Consider the following 21,848-nt stretch of genomic DNA (forward strand, 5'->3'; position numbering starts at 1 on the left):
ATTCTTAGTCCCCTACCTGGTCGGAGAGGCGGGGAGGGAAGCGTCGGTCAATGCCTTACGGCAAGGGATGAGGCCGCTGTGCAGTAAGCCAACTGGGCGCTGTATCTTCAGGGGCTGCGGGCGGCTGCGGTTGTAGCTCCGACAGGGCAACTAGTCCCCTTTGTGTGCGAGGCGCTCCAAATCCAGCGCGGCCTATGTAACCGGACGCCCCAGCTCCGCGAATGTCGGGAGCAGGGGTCGGGATCGCAGTGCTGGGCATAGGGGCCTGGAGCGGGCAATGCCTTAGCGGATGGCCGTGCCACAGGTATCCGGATACGCTGTGGATCCCGACCCCGATGGCGTTCAAATCAGCGTCGCTGGATTTGGAGCCGCGCAAAATGCTGGGGAAGAGTTGCCATGGGGTCGGCAGCTCCAACCGGCGCCGCCTCCAGCATTTTGTCGGAGCGTGGATTTTTCAAGCATCTCCAGTTCTTCCGCGAACGTGTTGGACAGAAGGTGCACAGCCGTGCAGCGCTCTGGAGCTTGCAGCACGGCCAGAGCCCGGTAAGGCATTGCTCGCTCCCCGCTGGTATCCCAGCGCTGCGACGCCGCCAACTCCCGACATTCTCGGAGCTGGGGCGTCCGGGGTCGCGGGCCGCGCGGGATTTGGAGCGATGCATTACGGGGTAGAGTTGCCGGGCTGCGTCGGAGCTACAACCGGCGCAGCCGGGGGCGGATTGGACGGAGCCTGCTCTCTAGAGTATCCATTAGCTCCGCGAGGTTGGGAGTCGCCGACCAGGTAGGTAGGGGGCTAAGAATTAAAGTTTCACCCCTCACCCCTACACCACCACCACCACATAAAATCCCTCCAAACTAACTGACTAACATTTATGCAATGATTCTCCCGGTCTCCGGGGAGGAGGCAGCTGATCCAGACTTTTCAAGCCGCCCGCGCTACCTCCCTAATCTACGCTAAAAATCTTCCATTCTGAAATCCGAAAATGTCCGAAATCCGACAAGTGTCTGGTCCCAAGGCTTTCGGATAAAAGGTTGTGCACCTGTACTGGGATTATCCTGACAATACAGTGCCTGGTCTGTCCGATTCAGAAAAATTCAGTTGAATCCTATGTAGTCAATGCAGTCCTTTACATTTTAATGAGAAAATCATGGATGCCATGAAGAGGCACTTCCTTTTGTTACCAGCTGGATAACATCTGGTATCAATTGCACCAGACCAAGTTACAGACCTTGCAATCTTGCCAAAAAATACCAACAAATTGTAACTGCTCCTCATATCAAACATCATGTGAGCCAAATCAAGCACCCCTCCCCCATAAAACTAATCAACAGACATGAAGGGGAAAAACTTTTCCCAAACATTTAGACTCAAACTTTGCATAAACGATTACGGTGTCTGTTGGAGATTAAGCGTCCAGATCCAGGAAATAGTCGGTGAGTATATAGTTAGGCGGCAAGGGATGAGGCCCAACATGCCAACTCGTCATTTTACCAACTGGGGATATTTATCTTCAGTTTAAACCAGCTGCAGTCCCTTCCTACAGGGTACTAGTCCCATTTGTGTGGGATTGGCCCCTTTTTACTTTAAACCTTTTCTATGTAACCTGTCTAAATATTGTAATTGTACCTCTAGAGCAGGGGTCGGGATCCGTGTTCTGCATAGGGGCCTGTCTGTGTATGTCTGTGAGCGGATGGTGGGCCACAGGTATCATGGATACACATGGATCCCGCCCCGATGGCAGGCATCAAATCACGTGTTCACAGAAGGTAAACAAAAATGCTGGAGAAACAGCCTCATGCAATCCTTGCATGTCTCACCTGCGGAGTTTCTCCAGCATTTTGTCTACCGTGGATTTTTCAAGCATCTGCAGTTCTTTCTTAAACGTGTTCACAGAAGGTGCACAGCCGTGCCGGCGGTTTTGCGCAGGATGCAGTACAGCCAGAGCCCGGCCGCTGCTGCTCGGTGTGCTCGTCCGCTCCTCGCGGCGCCCGGCATCTGCTCGGGTCGCTGCTGCACGGGGTGCCCGGCCGTCGGCGGCCGGATGATTACGGGGAAAAACATCCGCTGCGAGCCGGATGATTTTGCGTTATGGGCCACATTCAGCCTGGGGGCCGTAGATTGATGACCCCTGCTCTCTAGAGTATCCACTAGCAGCTTAATTGCTATATCCACCACCCTGTGTGAAACAAATGTCCCTCACATTCATTTTAAATCTTTCCAATTTCACCATAAAGCTATGCCCTCCAGTTTTTAATGCCTCCCCTGACCACTCTCGCCCATCCTCCTCCAACAACAATCCCAGGAAAAAGACTAACCATCCATCTTATGATTTTATTAGCCACAAGATCACTCAACCTCAGATGCTCCATTAGAAAACACTCAGACCACCCACATTTTCCTTTTAACATATGCCTTGCATTCTAGCAAATCTTTTCTGCAGCCTTGTCAGCTTAATGACATCCTTCTGGATGACCAAAACTGCATGCAATACTCCAACATCTTGCACACCTTAGTTAACATAGAAACATAGAAAATAGGTGCAGGAGTAGGCCATACGGCTCTTCGAGCCAGCACCGTCATTCAATATGATCATCCAAAGTCAGTACCCCATTCCTGCTTTCTCCCCATATCCCTTGATTCCGTTCACCCGAAGAGCTATATCTAACTCTCTCTTGAATACATCCAGTGAATTGGCCTCCACTGCCTTCTGTGGCAGAGAATTCCACAGATTCACAACTCTCTGGGTGAAAAAGTTTTCCTCAAATCAGTCCTAAATGGCCTACCCCTTATTCTTAAACTGTGATCCCTGGTTCTAGACGCCCACAACATCAGGAACATTTTTCCTGCATCCAGCCTGTCCAATCCCTTAAGAATTTTTATGTTTCTATTAGATTCCCTCTCATCCTTGAGGCAACACAAAAACTAGGAAAACAGCACATTTTCCATTTGGGAAGCTTGAATCTCCCCTCTTTTCCCTGTGCCCCACCGTGAATTTCATCCATTTCCCTTCTACCGTTTTTCTTTCCCTTGTCATCACAATTCATACCTCTTCTATCCTCATCTCACATCTTTTGTCTTTTCATCTGGGCATTTGTCCAACCATCTGCCTATTGAAATCCCTCCTTACCTGTATCCACCTATCACTTGCCAAGCTTTGTCCCCTACCTCTCTTCCAGTCCACACTCTCCCGCCCACCACAATCAGTCTGAAGAAATGTCCTGACCAGAAACATTACCTATCCTTTCTCTCCAAGATGGAGCACTGTTTTTTTTTGTAAGCCAGCATTTGCAGTTCCTTGTACTCCTACCATGCCAGATCTTGCTGAAAATCCATATTAACAATGTCTACCACCATGCCCGCATTAATCTTATTAATCACCAAAAAGTAAAAACTCATATTTGAGTGACATGATTTACTATGTTCGGAGACGTGCAGACTATCTGAAATCAATCCTTGCTTTTCCAAATGATGGCAGATCGGTCGCTCAGATTCCCTTCCAGTAACCTTCCCCCTCAGAATGCCTTGTGGTAACTTGCCCTCAAGTTCCTAAGAGCAGTGTCCAATCTCCATTTGCAACATTTCGGCAAACAAAGCAATTGATGCTGCATGCATTAACATCATTAGTTTTCTCACCAACACCATTCTGGAGGTCAGCATAAATCTGAAATTGAACTAGGCTGGCCATAAATGTTGTTACTGTCCCCAGATTGGAAGCTGACTTTTCTATGACAAATATTCTCGATGTTTTTATGGCAGGAGAATAACTCTCTATTTACCTGAATGAATGCAACTCCAACAACTCTGAAGATCTCAACAACTTTCAAACATAGAAACCAGTTTCTTTGGCCCCACCTCAACTGCATAAAACATTATAACTGTCCAACATAACAATAGCACACCCTGGGCCAAGCACACAATGTCCTGGGTCGCCTCCATTGTCAGAGTGAGGCCCAGCAAAGATTGGAGGAACAGCACCTCATATTTCGCAGCATATACCCCAGCGGTATGAATATTAACTTCTCTAATTTCACGGAACCCTTGCTTTCCCTCTCTCCATCCCTTCCCCTTCCCAGTTCTCCGACCAGTCCGACTGTCCCCGATTACATTTTATCTGCTTTGTTGTCACCTTCTCTGAGCTAACAATGGTCTATTCCACATTTTTCTTGATCTTCATCTCTTTTGATCTCTTACACTTCCTTATCTCTGTGACTCCCTCTCCCGACTCTCAGTCTCAAGGGTCTAGACCAGAAACGTCAACCATTCCTTCTATCCAGAGATGCTGCCTGTCCCGCTGAGTTATTCCAGAATTTTGTGTCTATCACAATAGCAGAGGTGAGTGCCAAATACAAAATGTATTCCAGTTACCCATCAAGACGATTCATTCAATACCTCCCAAATCCACAACCATCAAGAAGTGCCGCAGTAAGAAGGGAACATTACCCCTGCCACTTTCCAAGTTATATATTAATAAAACTTGAACATGGGGTGAGAGATTGCAACCTTCACGTGGTCCATCCTGTTTTGACGAATGCAATCAACCCGGCCGGCGTGCACAATCAAATAAGATCAAATAGAACAAGTTGTCCTACAACTTTAGGCTGTGCACGCCATACGCGAGAAAAAGAAGAAGACTTGAACATATCTCTATTCTTTTGCTGTTACTTCTAAACAGTGGATTTAACAATACATCTGAGACCAATGTGAACCATAACACTGTTTAAAGATAATTAATGCTGGCCTTGCCTGAAAAGTGGAATGTAAAACTAAATGAAAAAAAATGGATTTGACTCACTATTTTTAGAGTGAAATATCAGGTGAAATGTCAGATGCTGCTCCCAAATTGGTCAGTAAATTATCTTGAAGTGTGACCTGGAGCTTACACATAGAATCAATGAATGTAGCTGTGCTACAGATTAACAGGTAGTCTCAATGGTGAAAAAGCTGAGTGCCTTATTATAGCAGCAAAACATTCAGTCCAGAAGATCCTAAATTAATTCCCTGCTATCATAAATCAAATAAGGAAATCTGAGTATTACAACTGATCTCAGCACAATTCTCATCTGCAGAGCAACAAAAAAAACATGAGTTGAGAAATGTATTCCTGATTACCATGGATATAGGATGTAAACATGTACAAAAACAGAACAAATCCTGTTGAATAACTGTCCACAAATGCTATCCACAATGCTATTAAGATGCGTATTCAAAATGCATCCAGAGAACTTGAATGAAAGCAGACAGAATTCAATACCCATAAAACTGCAGCTTTGCAAGACCTTTAGAAGGCAAGATCATAAATCCAACAATTGTAAAATAGATTCAATATATTACAAAATGTGACGGTATTTTTTCACTATATTCAGCTATCATAAAATTGACCACCAAACTCAAGATTACATACGATAAATTTTGCACATTTGAGAAATAAAAAGCATTAAGATAAAATTACCAAAAGAATAAAACTGTAAAGGCATATTTAAAAGAGTTAGCACACAAAAACAGCATTCAATCTGTACAATCGACCAAGAATACTTTTTCATATAAAGTTAGAAAATGTAATCTACAGTTGAGAAAATCTTTAAATTAAAGGGACGACATGTCCTAAGATTGCAAACCAGAAGCTGTCAAAAACATGATGCTGCTGGTTTGCAGAAATGGTAAAGGATTTCAAATGGATCGAAAGGAACAACAAAATGGAGATATCACCTCAAAGTAAAGTAAAGCAAAATGTTTGTACTGACAAACAAGGGGAGAAAGAATGAGGGCAATTGTAAAAAAGTGACACGATTTAAAATAAACCGTTACTATGGGTCTAAAAATTACATTAACTCAATAACATAAGGTCATAAGTGATAGGAGTAGAATTAGGCCATTCAGCCCATCAAGTCCACCATTCATCCTTGGCTGATCTATCTCGCCCTCCTAACCCAATTCACCTGCCTTCACCCCTTAACCTCTGACACTTGTACTAATCAATAATCTATCTATGTAGGAAGAAACTGCAGATGCTGGTTTAAAACAAAGATAGACACAAAAAGCTGAATAACTCAGCAGGGCAGGCAGCATTTCTGGAGAGAAGGAATGGGTGACGTTTTCGGCCGAGAATCTATCTCTGCCTTAAAAATATCCACTGACTTGGCCTCCACAGCCTTCTGTGGCAAAGAATTCCACAGATTCACCACCCTCTGACAAAATAAATTTCTCATCTCCTTCTTAAAAGAACACCCTTTAATTCTTTGGCTATGACCTCTAGTTCTAGACTCTCTCACTAGTGGAAACATCCTCTCCATATCCACTCTATCCAAGCCTTTCACTATTCTGTATCTTTCAATGAGGTCCCCCTCATTCTTCTAAACTCCAGCGAAGACAGGCCCAGTGCCGACAAATGTTCATCATAGGTTAACCTATTAATTCCTGAGATCAATCTTACAAACCCCTCTGTGCCCTCTCCAGAGCCAGCACATCCTTCGTCTGATATGGTGCCTAAAACGGCTCACAATATTCCAAATGCGGCCTTACCAACACTTTATAGACCCTCAACAATACATCCCTGTTTTTGTCTAAAAATCCTCTTGAAATAAATGCTAGCACTGAGTTTGCTTTCTATATTACTGATTCGACTTGCAGATTGACTTTTTAGGAATCCTGCAACAGCACTCCCAAGTCCTGTGCACCTCCAATTTCTGGATTCTCTCCTCATTTAGAAAATAGTCTATGCCTTTATTCCTACTACCAAAATACATGATTCCACACTTTGTTACACTATATTCCATCTATCACTTCTCTGCCCACTCTCCCAACCTGTCCAAGTCCTTCTGCACAGTCCTTGCTTTCTCTCTACACTACCTGCCGCCCCACCTATTTTCGTATCAACTGCAAATGTGGCCACAAAGCCTTCAATCCCCTCGTCCAAATCAATATACAACGTGAAGAGTAGCGACCCCTGCGGAACTCCGCTAATCACTGGCAGCCAACCAGAAAAATACCCCTTTATTGCTATTCTTTGTCTTCTGCCATCGAGCTAACCAGATTCAGATTCAACTTTATTGTCATTGTGCAGTGTGTAGTACAGATAATGAAATGCAGTTAGCATCTCCCAAGAAGAGCGACATAAATATGAGCAATAAATAAATCTGTTTACGTGCAAACAGTCATAGTATTTTTTTCCTGGTGGGAGGAGTGTCCCGGGGGGGAGATTGGCAATCACTGAGGTACAGTGTTGAGCCGCAGGGAAGAAGCTGTTCCTGGGCCTGCTGGTCCGGCAACGGAGAGACCTGTAGCGCCTCCCGGATGGTAGGAGGGTAAACAGTCTGTGGTTGGGGTGAGAGCAGTCCTTGGCGATGCTGAGCGCCCTTCGTAGACAACGCTTGCTTTGGACAGACTCAATGGAGGGGAGTGAGGAACCGGTGATGTAATGGGCAATTTTCACCACCCTCTGCAGTGCTTTCCGGTCGGGGAGAGAGCAGCTGCCATACCAAACTGTGATACAGTTGGTAAGGATGCTCTCGATGGTGCAGCGGTAGAAGTTCACCAGAATCTGAGGAGACAGATGGACCTTCTTTAGTCTCCTCAGGAAGAAGTGACGCTGGTGAGCCTTCTTGACCAGAGTTGAGGTATTGTGGGTCCAAGAGAGGTCATGGGAGATGTTGACCCCCAGGAACCTGAAGCTGGAAACACGTTCCACCTCCGTCCCGTTAATGTGGATGGGGGTGTGCGTGCCGCCACTAGACTTCCTGAAGTCCACAATGAGCTCCTTGGTCTTCTTGGAGTTAAGGGCCAGGTTGTTGTCAGCGCACCATGCTGCTAAGAGCTGGACCTCCTCCCTATAGGCCGACTCATCGTTGTTGCTGATGAAGCCAATCACCGGCTATCCATGCTAGTATTTGCCCTTTGTTCCGTGGGCTCTCATCTTCCTTAGCAGCCTCACATGTGGCACTTTATCCAAGCGTTTCTGAAAATCTAACTAAACAACATCTACTGATTTTAGTTTGTCTGTCCTGCTATTTACTTCTTCAAAGAATTCCAGCAAAATTGTCAAGCACCTCCCCTTCACAAAGCCATGGAGACTGCAGCCTATTTTATCATGAACTTCTAAGTACTCCGTGACCTCTTCCTTTATCTATCTATCTATATCTTCTATCCATAACTAAAACTCTGATCTTGTTATCTTTTGGTGTGCGGGATATTTCTACTTGCGTAAAAACGGTACACGGCAGCGCTACGATTTTTCGCCAGCATACTCACCGTTCTCCTCTGCTGCGAGTGCACCAAGTTTCGTTCCGATCGGGGGTCTAATGTAAAAGTTATCGAGGGTTTAAAAATCGCACGTGCGCAAATCGATCTTCTCTCCTGCCAGTCGGCGCCCCGTGGATTGGTCTGTTCTCCTGTCACTTCACGTGATGGTCCGCCACTTCCTGCGACATCGTGTCATTACTGGAGCTGAGGGAGGCTCTGGATGGCCGGCAGAGATCTCCAACCAGACAGAAGGTCCAGAGGGACCTGAAGCGACCCCGCCCAACCCTGCCTGGCACGGAGATGTCGCCGATGTCACCAAACGGAAAACGGAGACTCTACTGGAGCTGAAGGAGGCTCTGGGTGGCCTGGTCTCCAACCAGATGCGGTGTCGGAGATGTCGCAAGGCGGAAAACGGAGACTCGGATCCCGGCGCAGAACGTCCAGAGAAAAGCACCTGGGGTGAGTCTCAGCGCACCGTCAGCTACAGCCCCCTCACTGGCTCCTGCCCTCCTCCCCCGTGATACCACCCTCTGCTTTGTCTTTTCTCCGTGCTCTCTTCCCCCGCCCTAACAACCCACCCACCCCTGCACCTGCCCCCAGCCACACAATCATACACACCCCTCTCCGGCTCAACAACGCTCGCTGCCCTGCCCCCACAACCCGCCCCCCCCCCCCCCACACACACCCTTCCCCCTACCCCCTACACCCTTCCCATACACCCTTCCACCCCACCCCCACAACCCCGCTTCACCCCACCCACTCTTCCCCCTGCTCGCTTCCTGGCCCTTGCAGTGTACAGTTCGTCGATGGGCGAGGGGGGGGGAAGGTTGCAGCCAACACCATTCTCGGCTGATCGAACGATGCGCTGCAGCCTCCGAATGTAATGCATGGTGGCTGAGCCAAACCAGACCATGATGGGAGAAAGTGAGGACAGACTCCATGACGGCAGTATAAAACTGGACTATCATTGCCTGTGGCAGATTGTGTTTTCTCAGCCGCCGCAGGAAGTACATCCTCTGTTGGGCCTTTTTGACTGTGGAGTCGATGGTGGCCTCCCATTTAAGGTCCCTGGAGATGATGGTTCCAAGGAACTTAAATGACTACACAGATGTGACTGTGGTGTTGTTGATGGTGAGTGGGTGGGGATGGGAGGAGGAGCTCTCCTAAAGTCTACAATCAATTCCACTATCTTAAGAGCATTGAGTTCCATGTTGTTGTGGTGGTGGCACCAGGACGCCAGATGAGTCACTTTCTGTAGGTAGATTCCTCCCCATCCTGGATCAGTCCAATCAGAGCATTCATGTGCTGGAAAAAAACTCACTTTGAAAAGTCCTTTGATATTCAAATTAATCACTGTTATTCTAGAAGAGTGCAGTTTCCAAGAAAACATATCAATTGTCAGTGAAGGAACTATAAACTCACAGGCAAGTATCATTTAAAAAAATAGGGGTCAACTATGGTATACATAAATAAGATGAATGGATGAAATTATGTTATCTATACATACCTAAAACTCTGATCTTGTTATCTTCTGGTTTGGCGGTCATTCTATTTGCGCAAATATGATTCGCGATAGCGCTACGACTTTTCGTCAGTTCACTCACCGTTCTCCTATGCTCCGAGTCCAACAAGTTTCGTTCCGATTGGTTGAATGTTGTCAAAGTTAGCAAGGTTTAAAAATCATAAAAAAAGCAAGTGCGCAGATCGATCTCTACTCCTGCCTTCCTGCGCCGCGCGGATTAGTCTCTTCCCCTGTCACTCCTCGGGACGGCCCGTCCATTCCTGCGCCATCGCATCTTTACTGGAGCTGAGGAAAGCCGGCGAAGGTTTCCAACCTGACTTTCGGAGGGATCTGAAGCAGCCCGGCAATGTGGCCAAACGGAAAACGGAGAGTCTGATCCCGGGGAAGGAGAGCATCCAGCGCCCGATGTGAGTCCCAAACGCACTGCCATCACCACGCCCCGCAGCTCCACCCCTTTCCCCTCTTGTCCTTCTTGCTGGCTCCTGCCCCATGCCCCGTGTTACCCCCCTCACCCCATGGCTCTCTTTCCCCCCCCCCCCCCCCCCCACACACGCTGGGCGCGGCTGTAGCTGCTGGTGCTACCAGGCTGATGCTCCTCCGGGGCACGCAAGAAGGGAGAGGAGCGGCAACCTCAAGATTCTGGGGAGGGAGAGTGGGGAAGGAGAGGGGATAGAGGGAGAGGAATTATGGAGGGAGGGAGTGACTGAGGGTAGGAGAAAGGAGAGGGAGAGGGAGAGGGAGAGGTGTGGGATGAATCTGGGGAGGGGAAGAAGAGAGAGAAAAGAAGAGGGCAGAGGCGAGGAGGGAGAATGGGGTAGGAGGGGGGAATAGAGGGAGAGGAGGGGGAAAGTGCGGGAGCTAGGGAGTGGGGAATGGAGGGAGAGGAGGGTAGTGGGTTGGTGAGGAGGGACAGTGGGTGATGAGTGGGGAGATGGGGGATAGAGGGATAGGGAGAGGAGCTATGGTGGGAGGGAGGGAGTGACTGAGGGTAGGGGAAAGGAGAGGAAGAGAGAGGTGAGGGAAGGATTGGGGGTAGGGAGGAGGCGAGGGAAAAGAAAAGGGAGAGTGGAGGAGGGGCAGAGAGTGCTAAGGATGAGGGGAAATGAGCTGCGCCTGTGCAGTTGGGGGCTATGGGTGAGTGGTAGAATATTGTGTTGGGGGACCAAGCCTCCTGTGTGACAGGGACCCACTTAGTCTAGTTTAGGTTAAAAGTCACCTATCCATGTTCCCCAAAGATGTTTCCTGACCCACTGAGTTATTACAGCGCTTGGTGCCCATTTATGTAAATCAACATCTATGGTTCCTTGTTTCCTCCCTTGACTCCCACACGGACATTGATTCCTACACATCCTCTGTTCTGGACTTTATAAACTCCACCATCAATAGTGTCACCTCCCTCAAACGGGTGACCATATATTCCCGAATCAGAAGCCATGGATGAACAGCGAGGTCAGGCTACTGCTGAAAGCACGGAACACCGCTTTCAGGTCAGGCGATGCTCGAGCCTACAGTTCATCCAGGGCTAACCTGAAGAGGGGCATCAAGAAGGCCATGCATTGCCATAAGCTTAGGATTGAGGAGCACTTCAACAACAACTCTGACCCCAGACGCATGTGGCAAGGCATCCAGGCCATCACGGACTATATTCCAATCAACACCACCCCCACATCCAGCGACGCCTCCTTCCTTGAGGAGCTTAACCACTTCTATGGCTGCTTTGACAGGGACAATCTAGAGACAGCCATCAAGGCTGTGCTCCCTGCTGATCACCAACCCCTCACACTCACCCCCTACGACGTGTACGTGGCACTGAGTAGGACTAATGCACGTAAGGCTGCTGGTCCTGACGGCAACCCCGGGCGCGTCCTCAGGGCCTGTGCTGCGCAGCTGACAGATGTCTGGACTGACATCTTCAACCTGTCACTTGTCCAAGCAGTTGTCCCCACGTGCCTTAAAACCACCTCCATCGTGCCGGTGCCAAAACACTCCACTGCGACAAGCCTCAACGACTTCCGCCCAGTTGCGCTTACTCCCATCATCACCAAGTGCTTCGAGAGGCTGGTCCTGGCACACCTTAAAGGCTGCCTACCCCCCACATTGGATCCCTATCAGTTGGCCTACCGCAAGAACAGGAGTATGGAGGATGCCATCTCAACGGCACTTCACTCCGCCCTCTCCCACCTCGACAACAGAGACACTTACGTAAGAATGCTGTTCATCGATTACAGCTCAGCATTCAACACCATTATACCCTCTAAACTGATCACCAAACTCGGTAACCTGGGCATCGACTCCTCCCTCTGCAACTGGATACTGGACTTTCTAACCAACAGACCCTAGTCTGTTAGGTTAGACAAGCACACCTCTTCAACCCTCACCCTGAACACCGGCATTCCACAGGGCTGTGTGCTGAGCCCCCTCCTCTACTCCCTCTTCACCTACGATTGCACACCTGTACCTTGTACTAACACCATCATCAAGTATGCAGATGACACAACGGTGATTGGCCTCATCAGCAACAACGATGAGTCGGCCTATAGGGAGGAGCTCCAGCTCCTAGCAGCATGGTGTGCGCTGACAACAACCTGGCCCTTAACTCCAAGAAGACCAAGGAGCTCATTGTAGACTTCAGGAAGTCTAGGGGCGGCACGCACACCCCCATCAACGGGACGGAGGTGGAACGTGTTTCCAGCTTCAGGTTCCTGGGGGTCAACATCTCCGATTACCTCTCTTGGACCCACAATACCTCAACTCTGGTCAAGAAGGCTCACCAGCATATCTTCTTCCTGAGGAGACTGAAGAAGGTCCATCTGTCTCCTCAGATTCTGGTGAACTTCTACCGCTGCACCATCGAGAGCATCCTTACCAACTGTATCACAGTTTGGTATGGCAACTGCTCTGTCTCCGACCGGAAAGCACTGCAGAGGGTGGTGAAAATTGCCCAACGCATCACTGGTTCCTCGCTCCCCTCCATTGAGTCTGTCCAAAGCAAGCGTTGTCTGCGAAGGGCGCTCAGCATCGCCAAGGACTGCTCTCACCCCAACCATGGACTGTTTACCCCCCTACCATCCGGGAGGCGCTACAGGTCTCTCCGTTACCGGACCAGCAGGTCCAGGAACAGCTTCTTCCCTGCGGCTGTCACACTACTCAACAATGTACCTCGGTGACTGCCAATCACCCCCCCCCCCCCCCGACACTCCTCCCACAGGAAAAATACTATGACTGTATGCATGTAAATAGATTTATTTATTGAAATCATATTCTATGTCGCTCTTCCAGGGAGATGCTAACTGCATTTCGTTGTCTCTGTACTGTACACTGACAATGACAATTAAAGTTGAATCTGAATCTGATTCTACATAATAACTTCAATTGGCACAATATTTCACCTATCTTGCACATCGGCATGAGAAGTCCACCCTGAACAACTATCTGCAACAATATCAAATGACTGTAAAAGTAAGTCATTCTCCTCTGACCATCCTGTCATTTGGCGGTAAGGAAATTACTTAATCTTTTCTCTCTCGACAATAGTTTCTCTTCCCGCTACTTGGATGACTAAAGCATAGCCTGATCCCAGGCACAAAATGTATTTGCTTGTTACATCCACCATCATATCCAACATTTGTGTAGTGAAATAAATGTCTAAGAAAATGCAGCATTCTAGCAATTGAGTGATAGCATATTTCTAAGATGTCCGAATGTGTTTTAGTACAGCAGACTTTGCGACAGCATGGCAAAGACTAGAGATGGTCATTATGGCAGGGTGTACTATTTCTCCGTTAGCGTTGACAATGGCAATGTAACTAGTGATTAGAGCATCACAGTGGCAGGAAGGACGGACTGTGCCTCCCTCCAATCAGGGCCTATATGGATGATATGACCTTGGTGACCGCAACAGTAGCTCGTACAAGAACGTTGTTAGAGAAGTTCAATGATAATCGTAAATGGGCTAGATTGATGATTAAGCCTAGTAAGTCACGGAGTATTTCTTTGGCAAGAGGGAAAGTTGTAGAGAAAATGGTCTGTGTAAATGAAGAAAAAATCCCGTCTATAATGAAGAAACCAGTTAAAAGATTGGGTAGGTGGTATAACAGGAAGTTGGATGACAATGAACAGGTTCAGCAACTTAGAAAGGATGTTACTGACAGATTAGAAAGGGAGTAAGAGTCAGAAGAAGGGTCTCGACCCGAAACGTCACCCATTCCTTCTCTCCAGAGATGCTACCTGTCCCGCTGAGTTACTCCAACTTTTTGTGTCTATCGAGGGAGTAAGGATATCTTAGTTAGTAATCTGGTGCCAAATGTAACTAGAGGGAAGAAGTGGAACTCAAAGCAGGCAGTAGAAGAAGCACAAGAAGCTCTGAAGCTCTGAAGCATACGGACATTGTTGGTAGGGTGCAGCAAGCGAAATAGGCTGTGGGCCGAGGACCTTTTTCGTTCAAGTTCATGACCCAACTCACGGAACTAGCTGAATTTTTAACATATTGTGTAAAATATTATATAAATCATACCTGAAACTCTCGTCAAGACCTAAACCTGCACATTTTTTAAAAATATGAGGAAAAACCACAAATTTTCAGAGTAGTAATTGTTCAATCAATGCACGTTTGACATTGAGGTCGGACGTAAATTGACCAATCCCACGCTTTGTTTTATGGTCGCTTGGCAGCGAGGACCCTGGGATCATGGCTGCCTCCTAATTATCTCAAAACAATAACAAGGTTTCCAAGGAATAAAGGTAATGCTAACCTTGCTGATTATTTTGTTTTTCAATTGATTTATCTTTATAAAGTTATGATGTGAACTGTTAAATAAAAATGATAAATAACAAATGTAGAGCTAGGGTTAGGATTAGGATTTTGGTTGGTCGGTCAGTCAGTCTGTTGGTAGGCCGATGGATGCTGTGGAGGATCGTTCGGGCTGTCGGGCCGCCGGTGGGTGCTGAGAGTGGTCGGATGGCCGGTGGGGGCTGCGAGTGGTCAGACTGCCGGTGGGGGCTGCGAGTGGTCAGACGGCCGGTGGGGGCTGCGAGTGGTCAGTCAGGCTGTCGATAGGCTGATGTTGCAGCGAGCGAGCAGGCGGACTGACGGAGCCGGTGCTATGGGGTGCTGAAGGTGGCCCGGGCGGCGTGCAGTGCAGGGCAGTGCTGCTCCCCACCACGATGATCGAGAAGGGCATGCTGGCCGAGGTGGACGTGCTGCGGGCCCACACGTACGGAGGCGGCAGCCAGTCCCAAAACGGCTCCCGCTCCAGCCGTGGGCAGCTCTGGAAGGGGGGCGAGTTTTCCTGTAAGTCGAAGAAGCACTTAGCCTACCCCCAAGCCTGGCACACTGGCAGTCCGCGGGGTTCAGTAAACGGGGGAAACCACTGGAACTGTCCTCACCCATTAAATAGACTGGATCAGGAGCTCATTCAAAACACCCACTCACAATTATATTCATTGTATTATTTTTATATAATATAATTATACATAATTATATATGATTACAGTCATATTCACGTCATATATATGACGTATATATATATATGGTATAATTATAATTAATTAATGTGCAACTTTTGGCACTGACGAGTTATGACTTCCTTCTCAATTAGATTTTATCTAAATCTATGCAAAATTTCATGTAGTTCCGAGACATAGGTCACGAAAGTTAAATTCTAGACACATTTTCGATGCTCAGCCCACAGCTCAGCACAGGGAAACCAGTGTGGCGTATGGTAGGTCCAACAGAGAAAAGGAAATTGGTTGTAGAGCAGGTACGTCTTCATGAGAAGGCAGTGAGATGTGTAAGGGCAGTAGCTTAGGTTAAGCAGGGACAGTGGATGAACTGGGAAAGTGTAGAAAAGAGGATTAGCTGGAGGGACCTGTGGTGCATGGAGGCGAGTCTTGTAAGTTTCCTTACACGGGCAATTTATAATGTGCTGCCATCACCGCAGAACATTAAACAATGGATAGGTGGGGACCCGGCGTGTCCCTTGTGTTCAGAGGTGGCAACGTTGAGGCATATTTTATCAGGATGTAGGACTAGGGTCGGTATACTTGGCATCATAACTAGGTATTAAAGTGCATAGCTGCAGCAATTGAGAGGAGTACAGATAAATTCAGTAGGTATCAGGACTGGGAGTGTAGCAATTTGTTTTGTCAGTGAGGGAGAGAAAGGTAGAGGAGGGACGTTTGCAGATAGGCATGAGTCAGGCCAGTAACAGGGAGCCAATGATTGGGAGATGTGGGTAGATTTCATCTTGGACACATGACAATAAACTCTTGAATCTTGATTTAAGAGGAAAGCTTGTTGTGTTGCAGGAAATAATTACCACTAGTTTGAGGCCTGATATATCATATGGTTAGTTAGTCTGCGGATAATGTATTTTATAGAACTGACGGTGCCTTGGGAGAACTTAGTGGATGATGCTTATGAAAGGAAAAGGCTTAGATATGTAGAGTTGGCAGCAGAAGTTGAGCAGCGAGGATGAAGAGCAAGAGTACGTCCAGTAGAAGTGGGTTGTAGCAGTTTCATAGCGAGATCAACCACGTCGCTGTTTGGAGCACTTGGAATTCGCGGACAGAGTTTGCGTCAGGCTGTAAAGCAAATGTCAGCGGCAGCAGAGCAATGCAATAGGTAGATTTGCTGGAGAAGGTAATACTACGGTTATTTTGGGGAATGTCATCATGCAGGTAGACTGGGTAAATCAGGTTGGTACTGGACCCCAAGAAAGATAGTTTGTGGAGTGCCTCCGTGATGGATTCTTAAAGTAGCTTGTGCTGGAGCATACCAGGCTGAAGGCATTTCTGGATTTAGTGTTGTGTAATGAACCAGATTTGATAACGGAACTTGAGGTTAAGAAGCTTTAAGGAGGTAGTGACCATAATATGATGTTTTAATCTACAATTTGAGAGGGAGAAGGGTAAACGGAGGGGTCAGTGTTACAATTGAACAAAGGGGACTATGGAGCCATGAGGGAGGAGCTGGCCAAAGTTGACTGGAAAGATACCCTAGCAGGGATGATAGTAGAACAACAATGGCAGGTATTTCTGGGAATAATACAGAAGGTGCAGGATCAGTTCATTCCAAAGAGGAAGAAAGATTCCAAGGGGAGTAAGGGGCAATGGTGGCTGACAAAGGAAGTCAGGGACAGTATAAAAAGAAAAGAGAAGAAGTACAACATAGCAAAGAGATGGGAAGCCAGAGGATTGGGTAACGTTTAAAGAGCAACAGAAGATAACTAAAAAGCCAATACAGGGAGAAAAGATGAGGTGCGAAGGTAAGCTAGCCAAGAATATAAAGGAGGATAGTAAAAGCTTTGTTTAGGTATGTGAAGAGGAAAAAATTAGTTAAGACCAAAGACCTTGAAGACTGAAACGGGTGAATTTATTATGGGGAACAAGGAAATGGCAGATGAGTTGAACAGGTACTTTGATCCGTCTTCACTAAGGAGGACACAAACAATCTTCCTGATGTACTAGTGGTCAGAGGATCTGGGGTGACGGAGGAACAGAAGGAAATCCACATTAGGCAGGAAATGGTGTTGGGTAGACTGATGGGACTGAATGCTGATAAATTCCCATGGTATTTAAAGGAAGTGGCTCTAGAAATTGTGGACGCATTGGTGATCATTTTCCAATGTTCTGTAGATGCAGGATCAGTTCCTGTGGATTGGAGGGTAGCTAATGTTAGCCCAATGTTTAAGAAAGGTGGGAATGACAAAACAGGGAATTATAGACCAGTTAGCCTGACATCGGTGGTGGGGAATATGCTGGAGTCAATCATAAAAGATAAAATAGTGGCATATTTGGATAGCAGTAACAGGATCGGTCCGAGTCTGCATAGACTTACGAAGGGGAAATCATGCTCAACTAATTTTCTGGATTTTTTTGAGGATGTAACTAGGAAAATGGACAAGGGAGAGCCAGTGGATGTGGTGTACCTGGACTTTCAGAAAGCATTTGATAAGGTCCCACATACGAAATTAGTGGGCAAAATCAGGGCACATGGTATTAGGGGTAGACTGCTGACATGGATAGAAAATTGGTTGGCAGACAGGCAACACAGAGTAAGGATTAACGGGTCCCTTTCAGAATGGCAGGCAGTGACTAGTGGGTGCTGGGACCGCAGCTATTTACAATATACATCAATGATTTGAATGAAGGGATTCAAAGTAACATTAGCAAATTTGCAGATGACATAAAGCTGGGTGGCACTGTGAGGAGGATGCTATGAGAATGCAGGGTGACTTGGACAGGTTGGGAGAGTGGGCAGATGCATGGCAGATGAAGTTTAATGTGGACAAATGTGAGGTTATCCACTTTGGGATCAAAAACAGGAAGGCAGATTACTATCTAAACGTTGGGAAAAGGGGAAGTACAACGGGAACGGGGGGTCCTTGGTCATCAGTCTATGAAAGTAAGCACGCAGGTACAGTAGGCAGTGAAGAAAGCGAATGGCATGTTGGCCTTTATAACAAGAGGAGTCGCGTATAGGAGCAAAGAGGTCCTTCTGCAGTTGTACAGAGCCCTAGTGAGACCACACCTGGAGTATTGTGTGCAGTTTTGGTCCCCTAATTTGAGGAAGGACATTCTTGCTATTGAGGGAGTGCAGCGTAGGTTTACAAGGTTAATTCCCGGGATGGCGTGACTGTCATATGTTGAGAGAATGGAGCAGCTGGGCTTGTACACTCTGGAGTTTAGAAGGATGAGAGGGCATCTCATTGAAACACATAAGATCGTTAAGGGTTTGGACACGCTAAAGGCAGGAAACGTGTTCCCGATGTTGGGGGAGTCCAGAACCAGGGGCCACAGTTTAAGAATAAGGAGTAAGCCATTTAGAACGGAGACAAGGAAACACTTTTTCTCACAAAGAATTGTGAGTCTGTGGAATTCTCTGCCTCAGAGGGTGGTGGAGGCCAGTTCTCTGGATACTTTCAAGAGAGAGCTAGATAGGGCTCTTAAAGATAGCAGAGTCAGGGGATATGGGGAGAACGCAGGAATGGGGTACTGATAGGAGATGATCAGCCATGATCACATTGAATGTGCTGGCTCGAAGGGCCGAATGGCCTACTCCTGCACCTATTGTCTATTGAATGTGGCCCGCAACCCAAAATCATCCGGCCCGCAGGCGTTTTGTTTTTCTGGTAATCATCCGGCCCGCATACTTCATCTCGAAGCGATACCTCCCGAGCCCGAAGCGCCCAGGCGCGGTGACGCAAGGAGGCCTGTGCTTGTGGCTGCAATTGTGGAGTCGCCGAGTGCTGGCTGTATCACATCCTGCGCAAAGCCGCCAGCATCGCCACACACCTTCTGTGTCCGGGCTTCGCTGTCGGGATAGTTTGTCAATAGGCTGGGGACAGGTGAATGGGAGTATTTGAGCCATCGCCTTCAGGACAGACAAAGGGGTGGGAACTATGGGAACATGTGATTTGATGCCTGCCATCCGGGGCGAGATGATGTGAACATATGATAGATGTGGCCCGCCATCCGTTCAGACATGCGTTACGGCCCCTATGTAGAACAAGGTGCCCACTTGATAACCCCAATGATGTACAGGATTTGTTGGGGGGGTGGGGTTTAAACAATTAAAATGTAGGTAGCTGGGGGTTTTTTGCATTTGAAGACATTTATTGTAAGTTGGTGTACTTAGGTAGATGATACTTTGGTTTTGGGCTTGGTTTTCTTAGTTGAGCATTTATCCTGGAGTTATAGCACCAAGTACTTTGTGTTTTAATTGTAATTTAGGAGTTCATCTACAACTGTAATTTTTTTCTTGTCTAGTTCTGGAGACTTCCCAACAGAGTTCTCCAAATAGTATACATAAGAATCTTTGAATATTTTCAAGGATGAGATAAATTAACAATAAACATGGAGATTAAAGATTTTTTTAAGTAGGCAGGTTTGCAGAGTTGAAATTACAATTTGATTAGTTGCAACCTGCACAAGTTCGAAGCACAGAACATTTGTAAATAAAGGGTAAAACATAATCCAACATGAATATTCAAAGATCCAGGATGAGATTTATCAGTACAAACATTTTTGAGTCAATATATTTTTCTAAAGAGACCTAGAGCAGCATCTTCCAATTAACCCCATGTATTGAAATACTGATTAAAAAAAAGGTTTTGTGATTCCTGTACACAGTTGTAAAACAAAGTATTTGCAAATACAGATCAACAAATATATTGTAATGGAGACGCAAGTAACTGCAGGAACTGGTTTCCAAAAAAAGACAAAGTGCTGAAGTACCTCAACAAGTCAGGCAGCATCTCTGGAGACCATGAAGTTTGGGGTCGGGACCTCCCCAACCCCAAAGGTCGTCTCTCCATGTTCTCCAGAGATGTTGCTTGACCAACTAAAACTGGTTTTAGTTTAGTTATATTATTCTGTGCTTATGAATTCCTGCTAATTTTATGAAACATACATCATTTTATTCACCAGTCTAGATTTCATTCATCTTAGATCACGTTTTATGGATTCGACGTTTATGTACATGCTAATACTCTGTAAAATTAATTGGAGAACAAGATGAACCTTTTCCAATTAGTTTCCACGCTCATGAAACCATTTCCAATGTAGTTTAAATAGTCCCCATGTTCTATTCTCCCACTTCCTTAAAAGTTGTCGTTATCCAATAGTTCCCATTCCACCAATGAAATATCCTTTCTCTCCAGATGCCACCTTCTTCTTCTTCTTGCATATGGCGTGCACAGCCTAAAGTTGTAGGATAACTTGTTCTATTTGATCGTATTTAGATGCCACCTAACCCGCTGTTTAGTGTCACGCGTACCTATGCACCGTGAAAAGCTTTTTTTTCCCCCAACACTTTGTGTTTTGATCTTGATTCCAGTGCCTCTCTTATCCACAATGAAATGTAGTTCTGATTACTTCTGAAGAAGGATCTCGACCCGAAACGTCACCCATTCCTTCTCTCGAGATGCTGCTCTCCGGACGTGCTCCAGTTTTTTGTGCCTATCTCTGATTTACGTAGCTCTGTATAAGCAATCAGAAGCTGAATGCCTGGTTGCACACAGGAAAGCAACTTCGTCATTAGATTGAGGCCCAAATTGACACTGATCTCCTCTGTGCTTTCTCACCTGTGCTATCGGCCACACCGCCGACCGACGCCGCCATTTGCCTGTCCGGGGTTTTCCTCGTTCCGGGCCGCTTCCACTAGGGGAGAGTTTTCCTTCCGATCAGAGGGTACGCCCGAAGCCAAGGGCCCAGACACTATGAAAAGGCCTTCGCTTTATACTCTTCCTCCCCCAACACTCCGTTACCACGGACCCGTGTCCACTAATAACCCGATTTTCGACCACAATTTCTCTGTTCCTATTGCCACATTGCCGATGCCCGGCCCTGAATGATGCTCGCACCGAGACTGTAAACTCGCCGTCACCTCCGGGGAGCTGGCGTTAGCTCCGGACTACTTTCACAGCAAAGAGTCCTCAATCTCACGAAACAATAACCCCGTCGCTTTAACGCCAATGTTCAAATTTCTGCCCCTTATCCGATGAATTTGTTTTCACTACTGAGAATCCAAGCAATGTGATTTTCCTGTTCTGAACGGATTAATTAATTTCACAATTCATAACCTTTTCGCGGAAGGGGCTTGGCATTATAAACATGAAAGTTGCCTCTTCCCACTGCTTTACCAGTTGGTATCGCTGCGCGGCAGCATTGCGACGGTCTGGTCATCGCATGCGCAACAAAGGTGATTGTGTGGAAAAGTCCAGAATGTTCGTGCCACCGCCGCGGTCGCCATGTTGTGACGGAGGATGCCGACCAAGGGCCTTGTTTTAAAAAACAATGACAACAAAAATAACCAACGCTTGAATTTTATTTTATATTTTTAAACACGCCACTTTAGAGATTTTGAAATGAATGAATGCACCAATGAGGATGGTAAATATAGGATCAATATATATGTAGCAGAAATACTGTAAATTAATTGCGGCGACACTGGATCAACTATAAGGTGTCGGAAGGAAGTGCAGACGTTGGTTTAAACGAGCTTGACTGCAAGGTGCCCTGATTTGATAGAAAAACAAATATTCGTCCTCCAAGCACCCTTCCTCTTAAAAACAAAAATGGGTGCAGGAGTAG

General features: G+C 46.8%; 1 protein-coding gene across 2 annotated transcripts in view; it reads right to left on the reverse strand.

Moving 5' to 3' along the window:
• The window catches only part of LOC129702103 (UDP-N-acetylglucosamine--peptide N-acetylglucosaminyltransferase 110 kDa subunit), a 72,609-nt gene extending 51,425 nt beyond the window's left edge, over positions 1 to 21,184 (reverse strand). For both annotated transcript variants that reach the window (XM_055643671.1, XM_055643670.1), the window contains exon 1: positions 20,840 to 21,184. In XM_055643671.1, coding sequence (XP_055499646.1) covers positions 20,840 to 20,876 — 37 coding nt within the window. In that variant the 5' untranslated portion in view covers positions 20,877 to 21,184. The remainder of the gene's footprint in view (positions 1 to 20,839) is intronic.
• Between the last annotated feature and the right edge of the window lie 664 nt (positions 21,185 to 21,848).

Source organism: Leucoraja erinacea, chromosome 12, assembly GCF_028641065.1.
Source record: "Leucoraja erinacea ecotype New England chromosome 12, Leri_hhj_1, whole genome shotgun sequence".
Lineage (NCBI taxonomy): Eukaryota > Metazoa > Chordata > Chondrichthyes > Rajiformes > Rajidae > Leucoraja > Leucoraja erinaceus.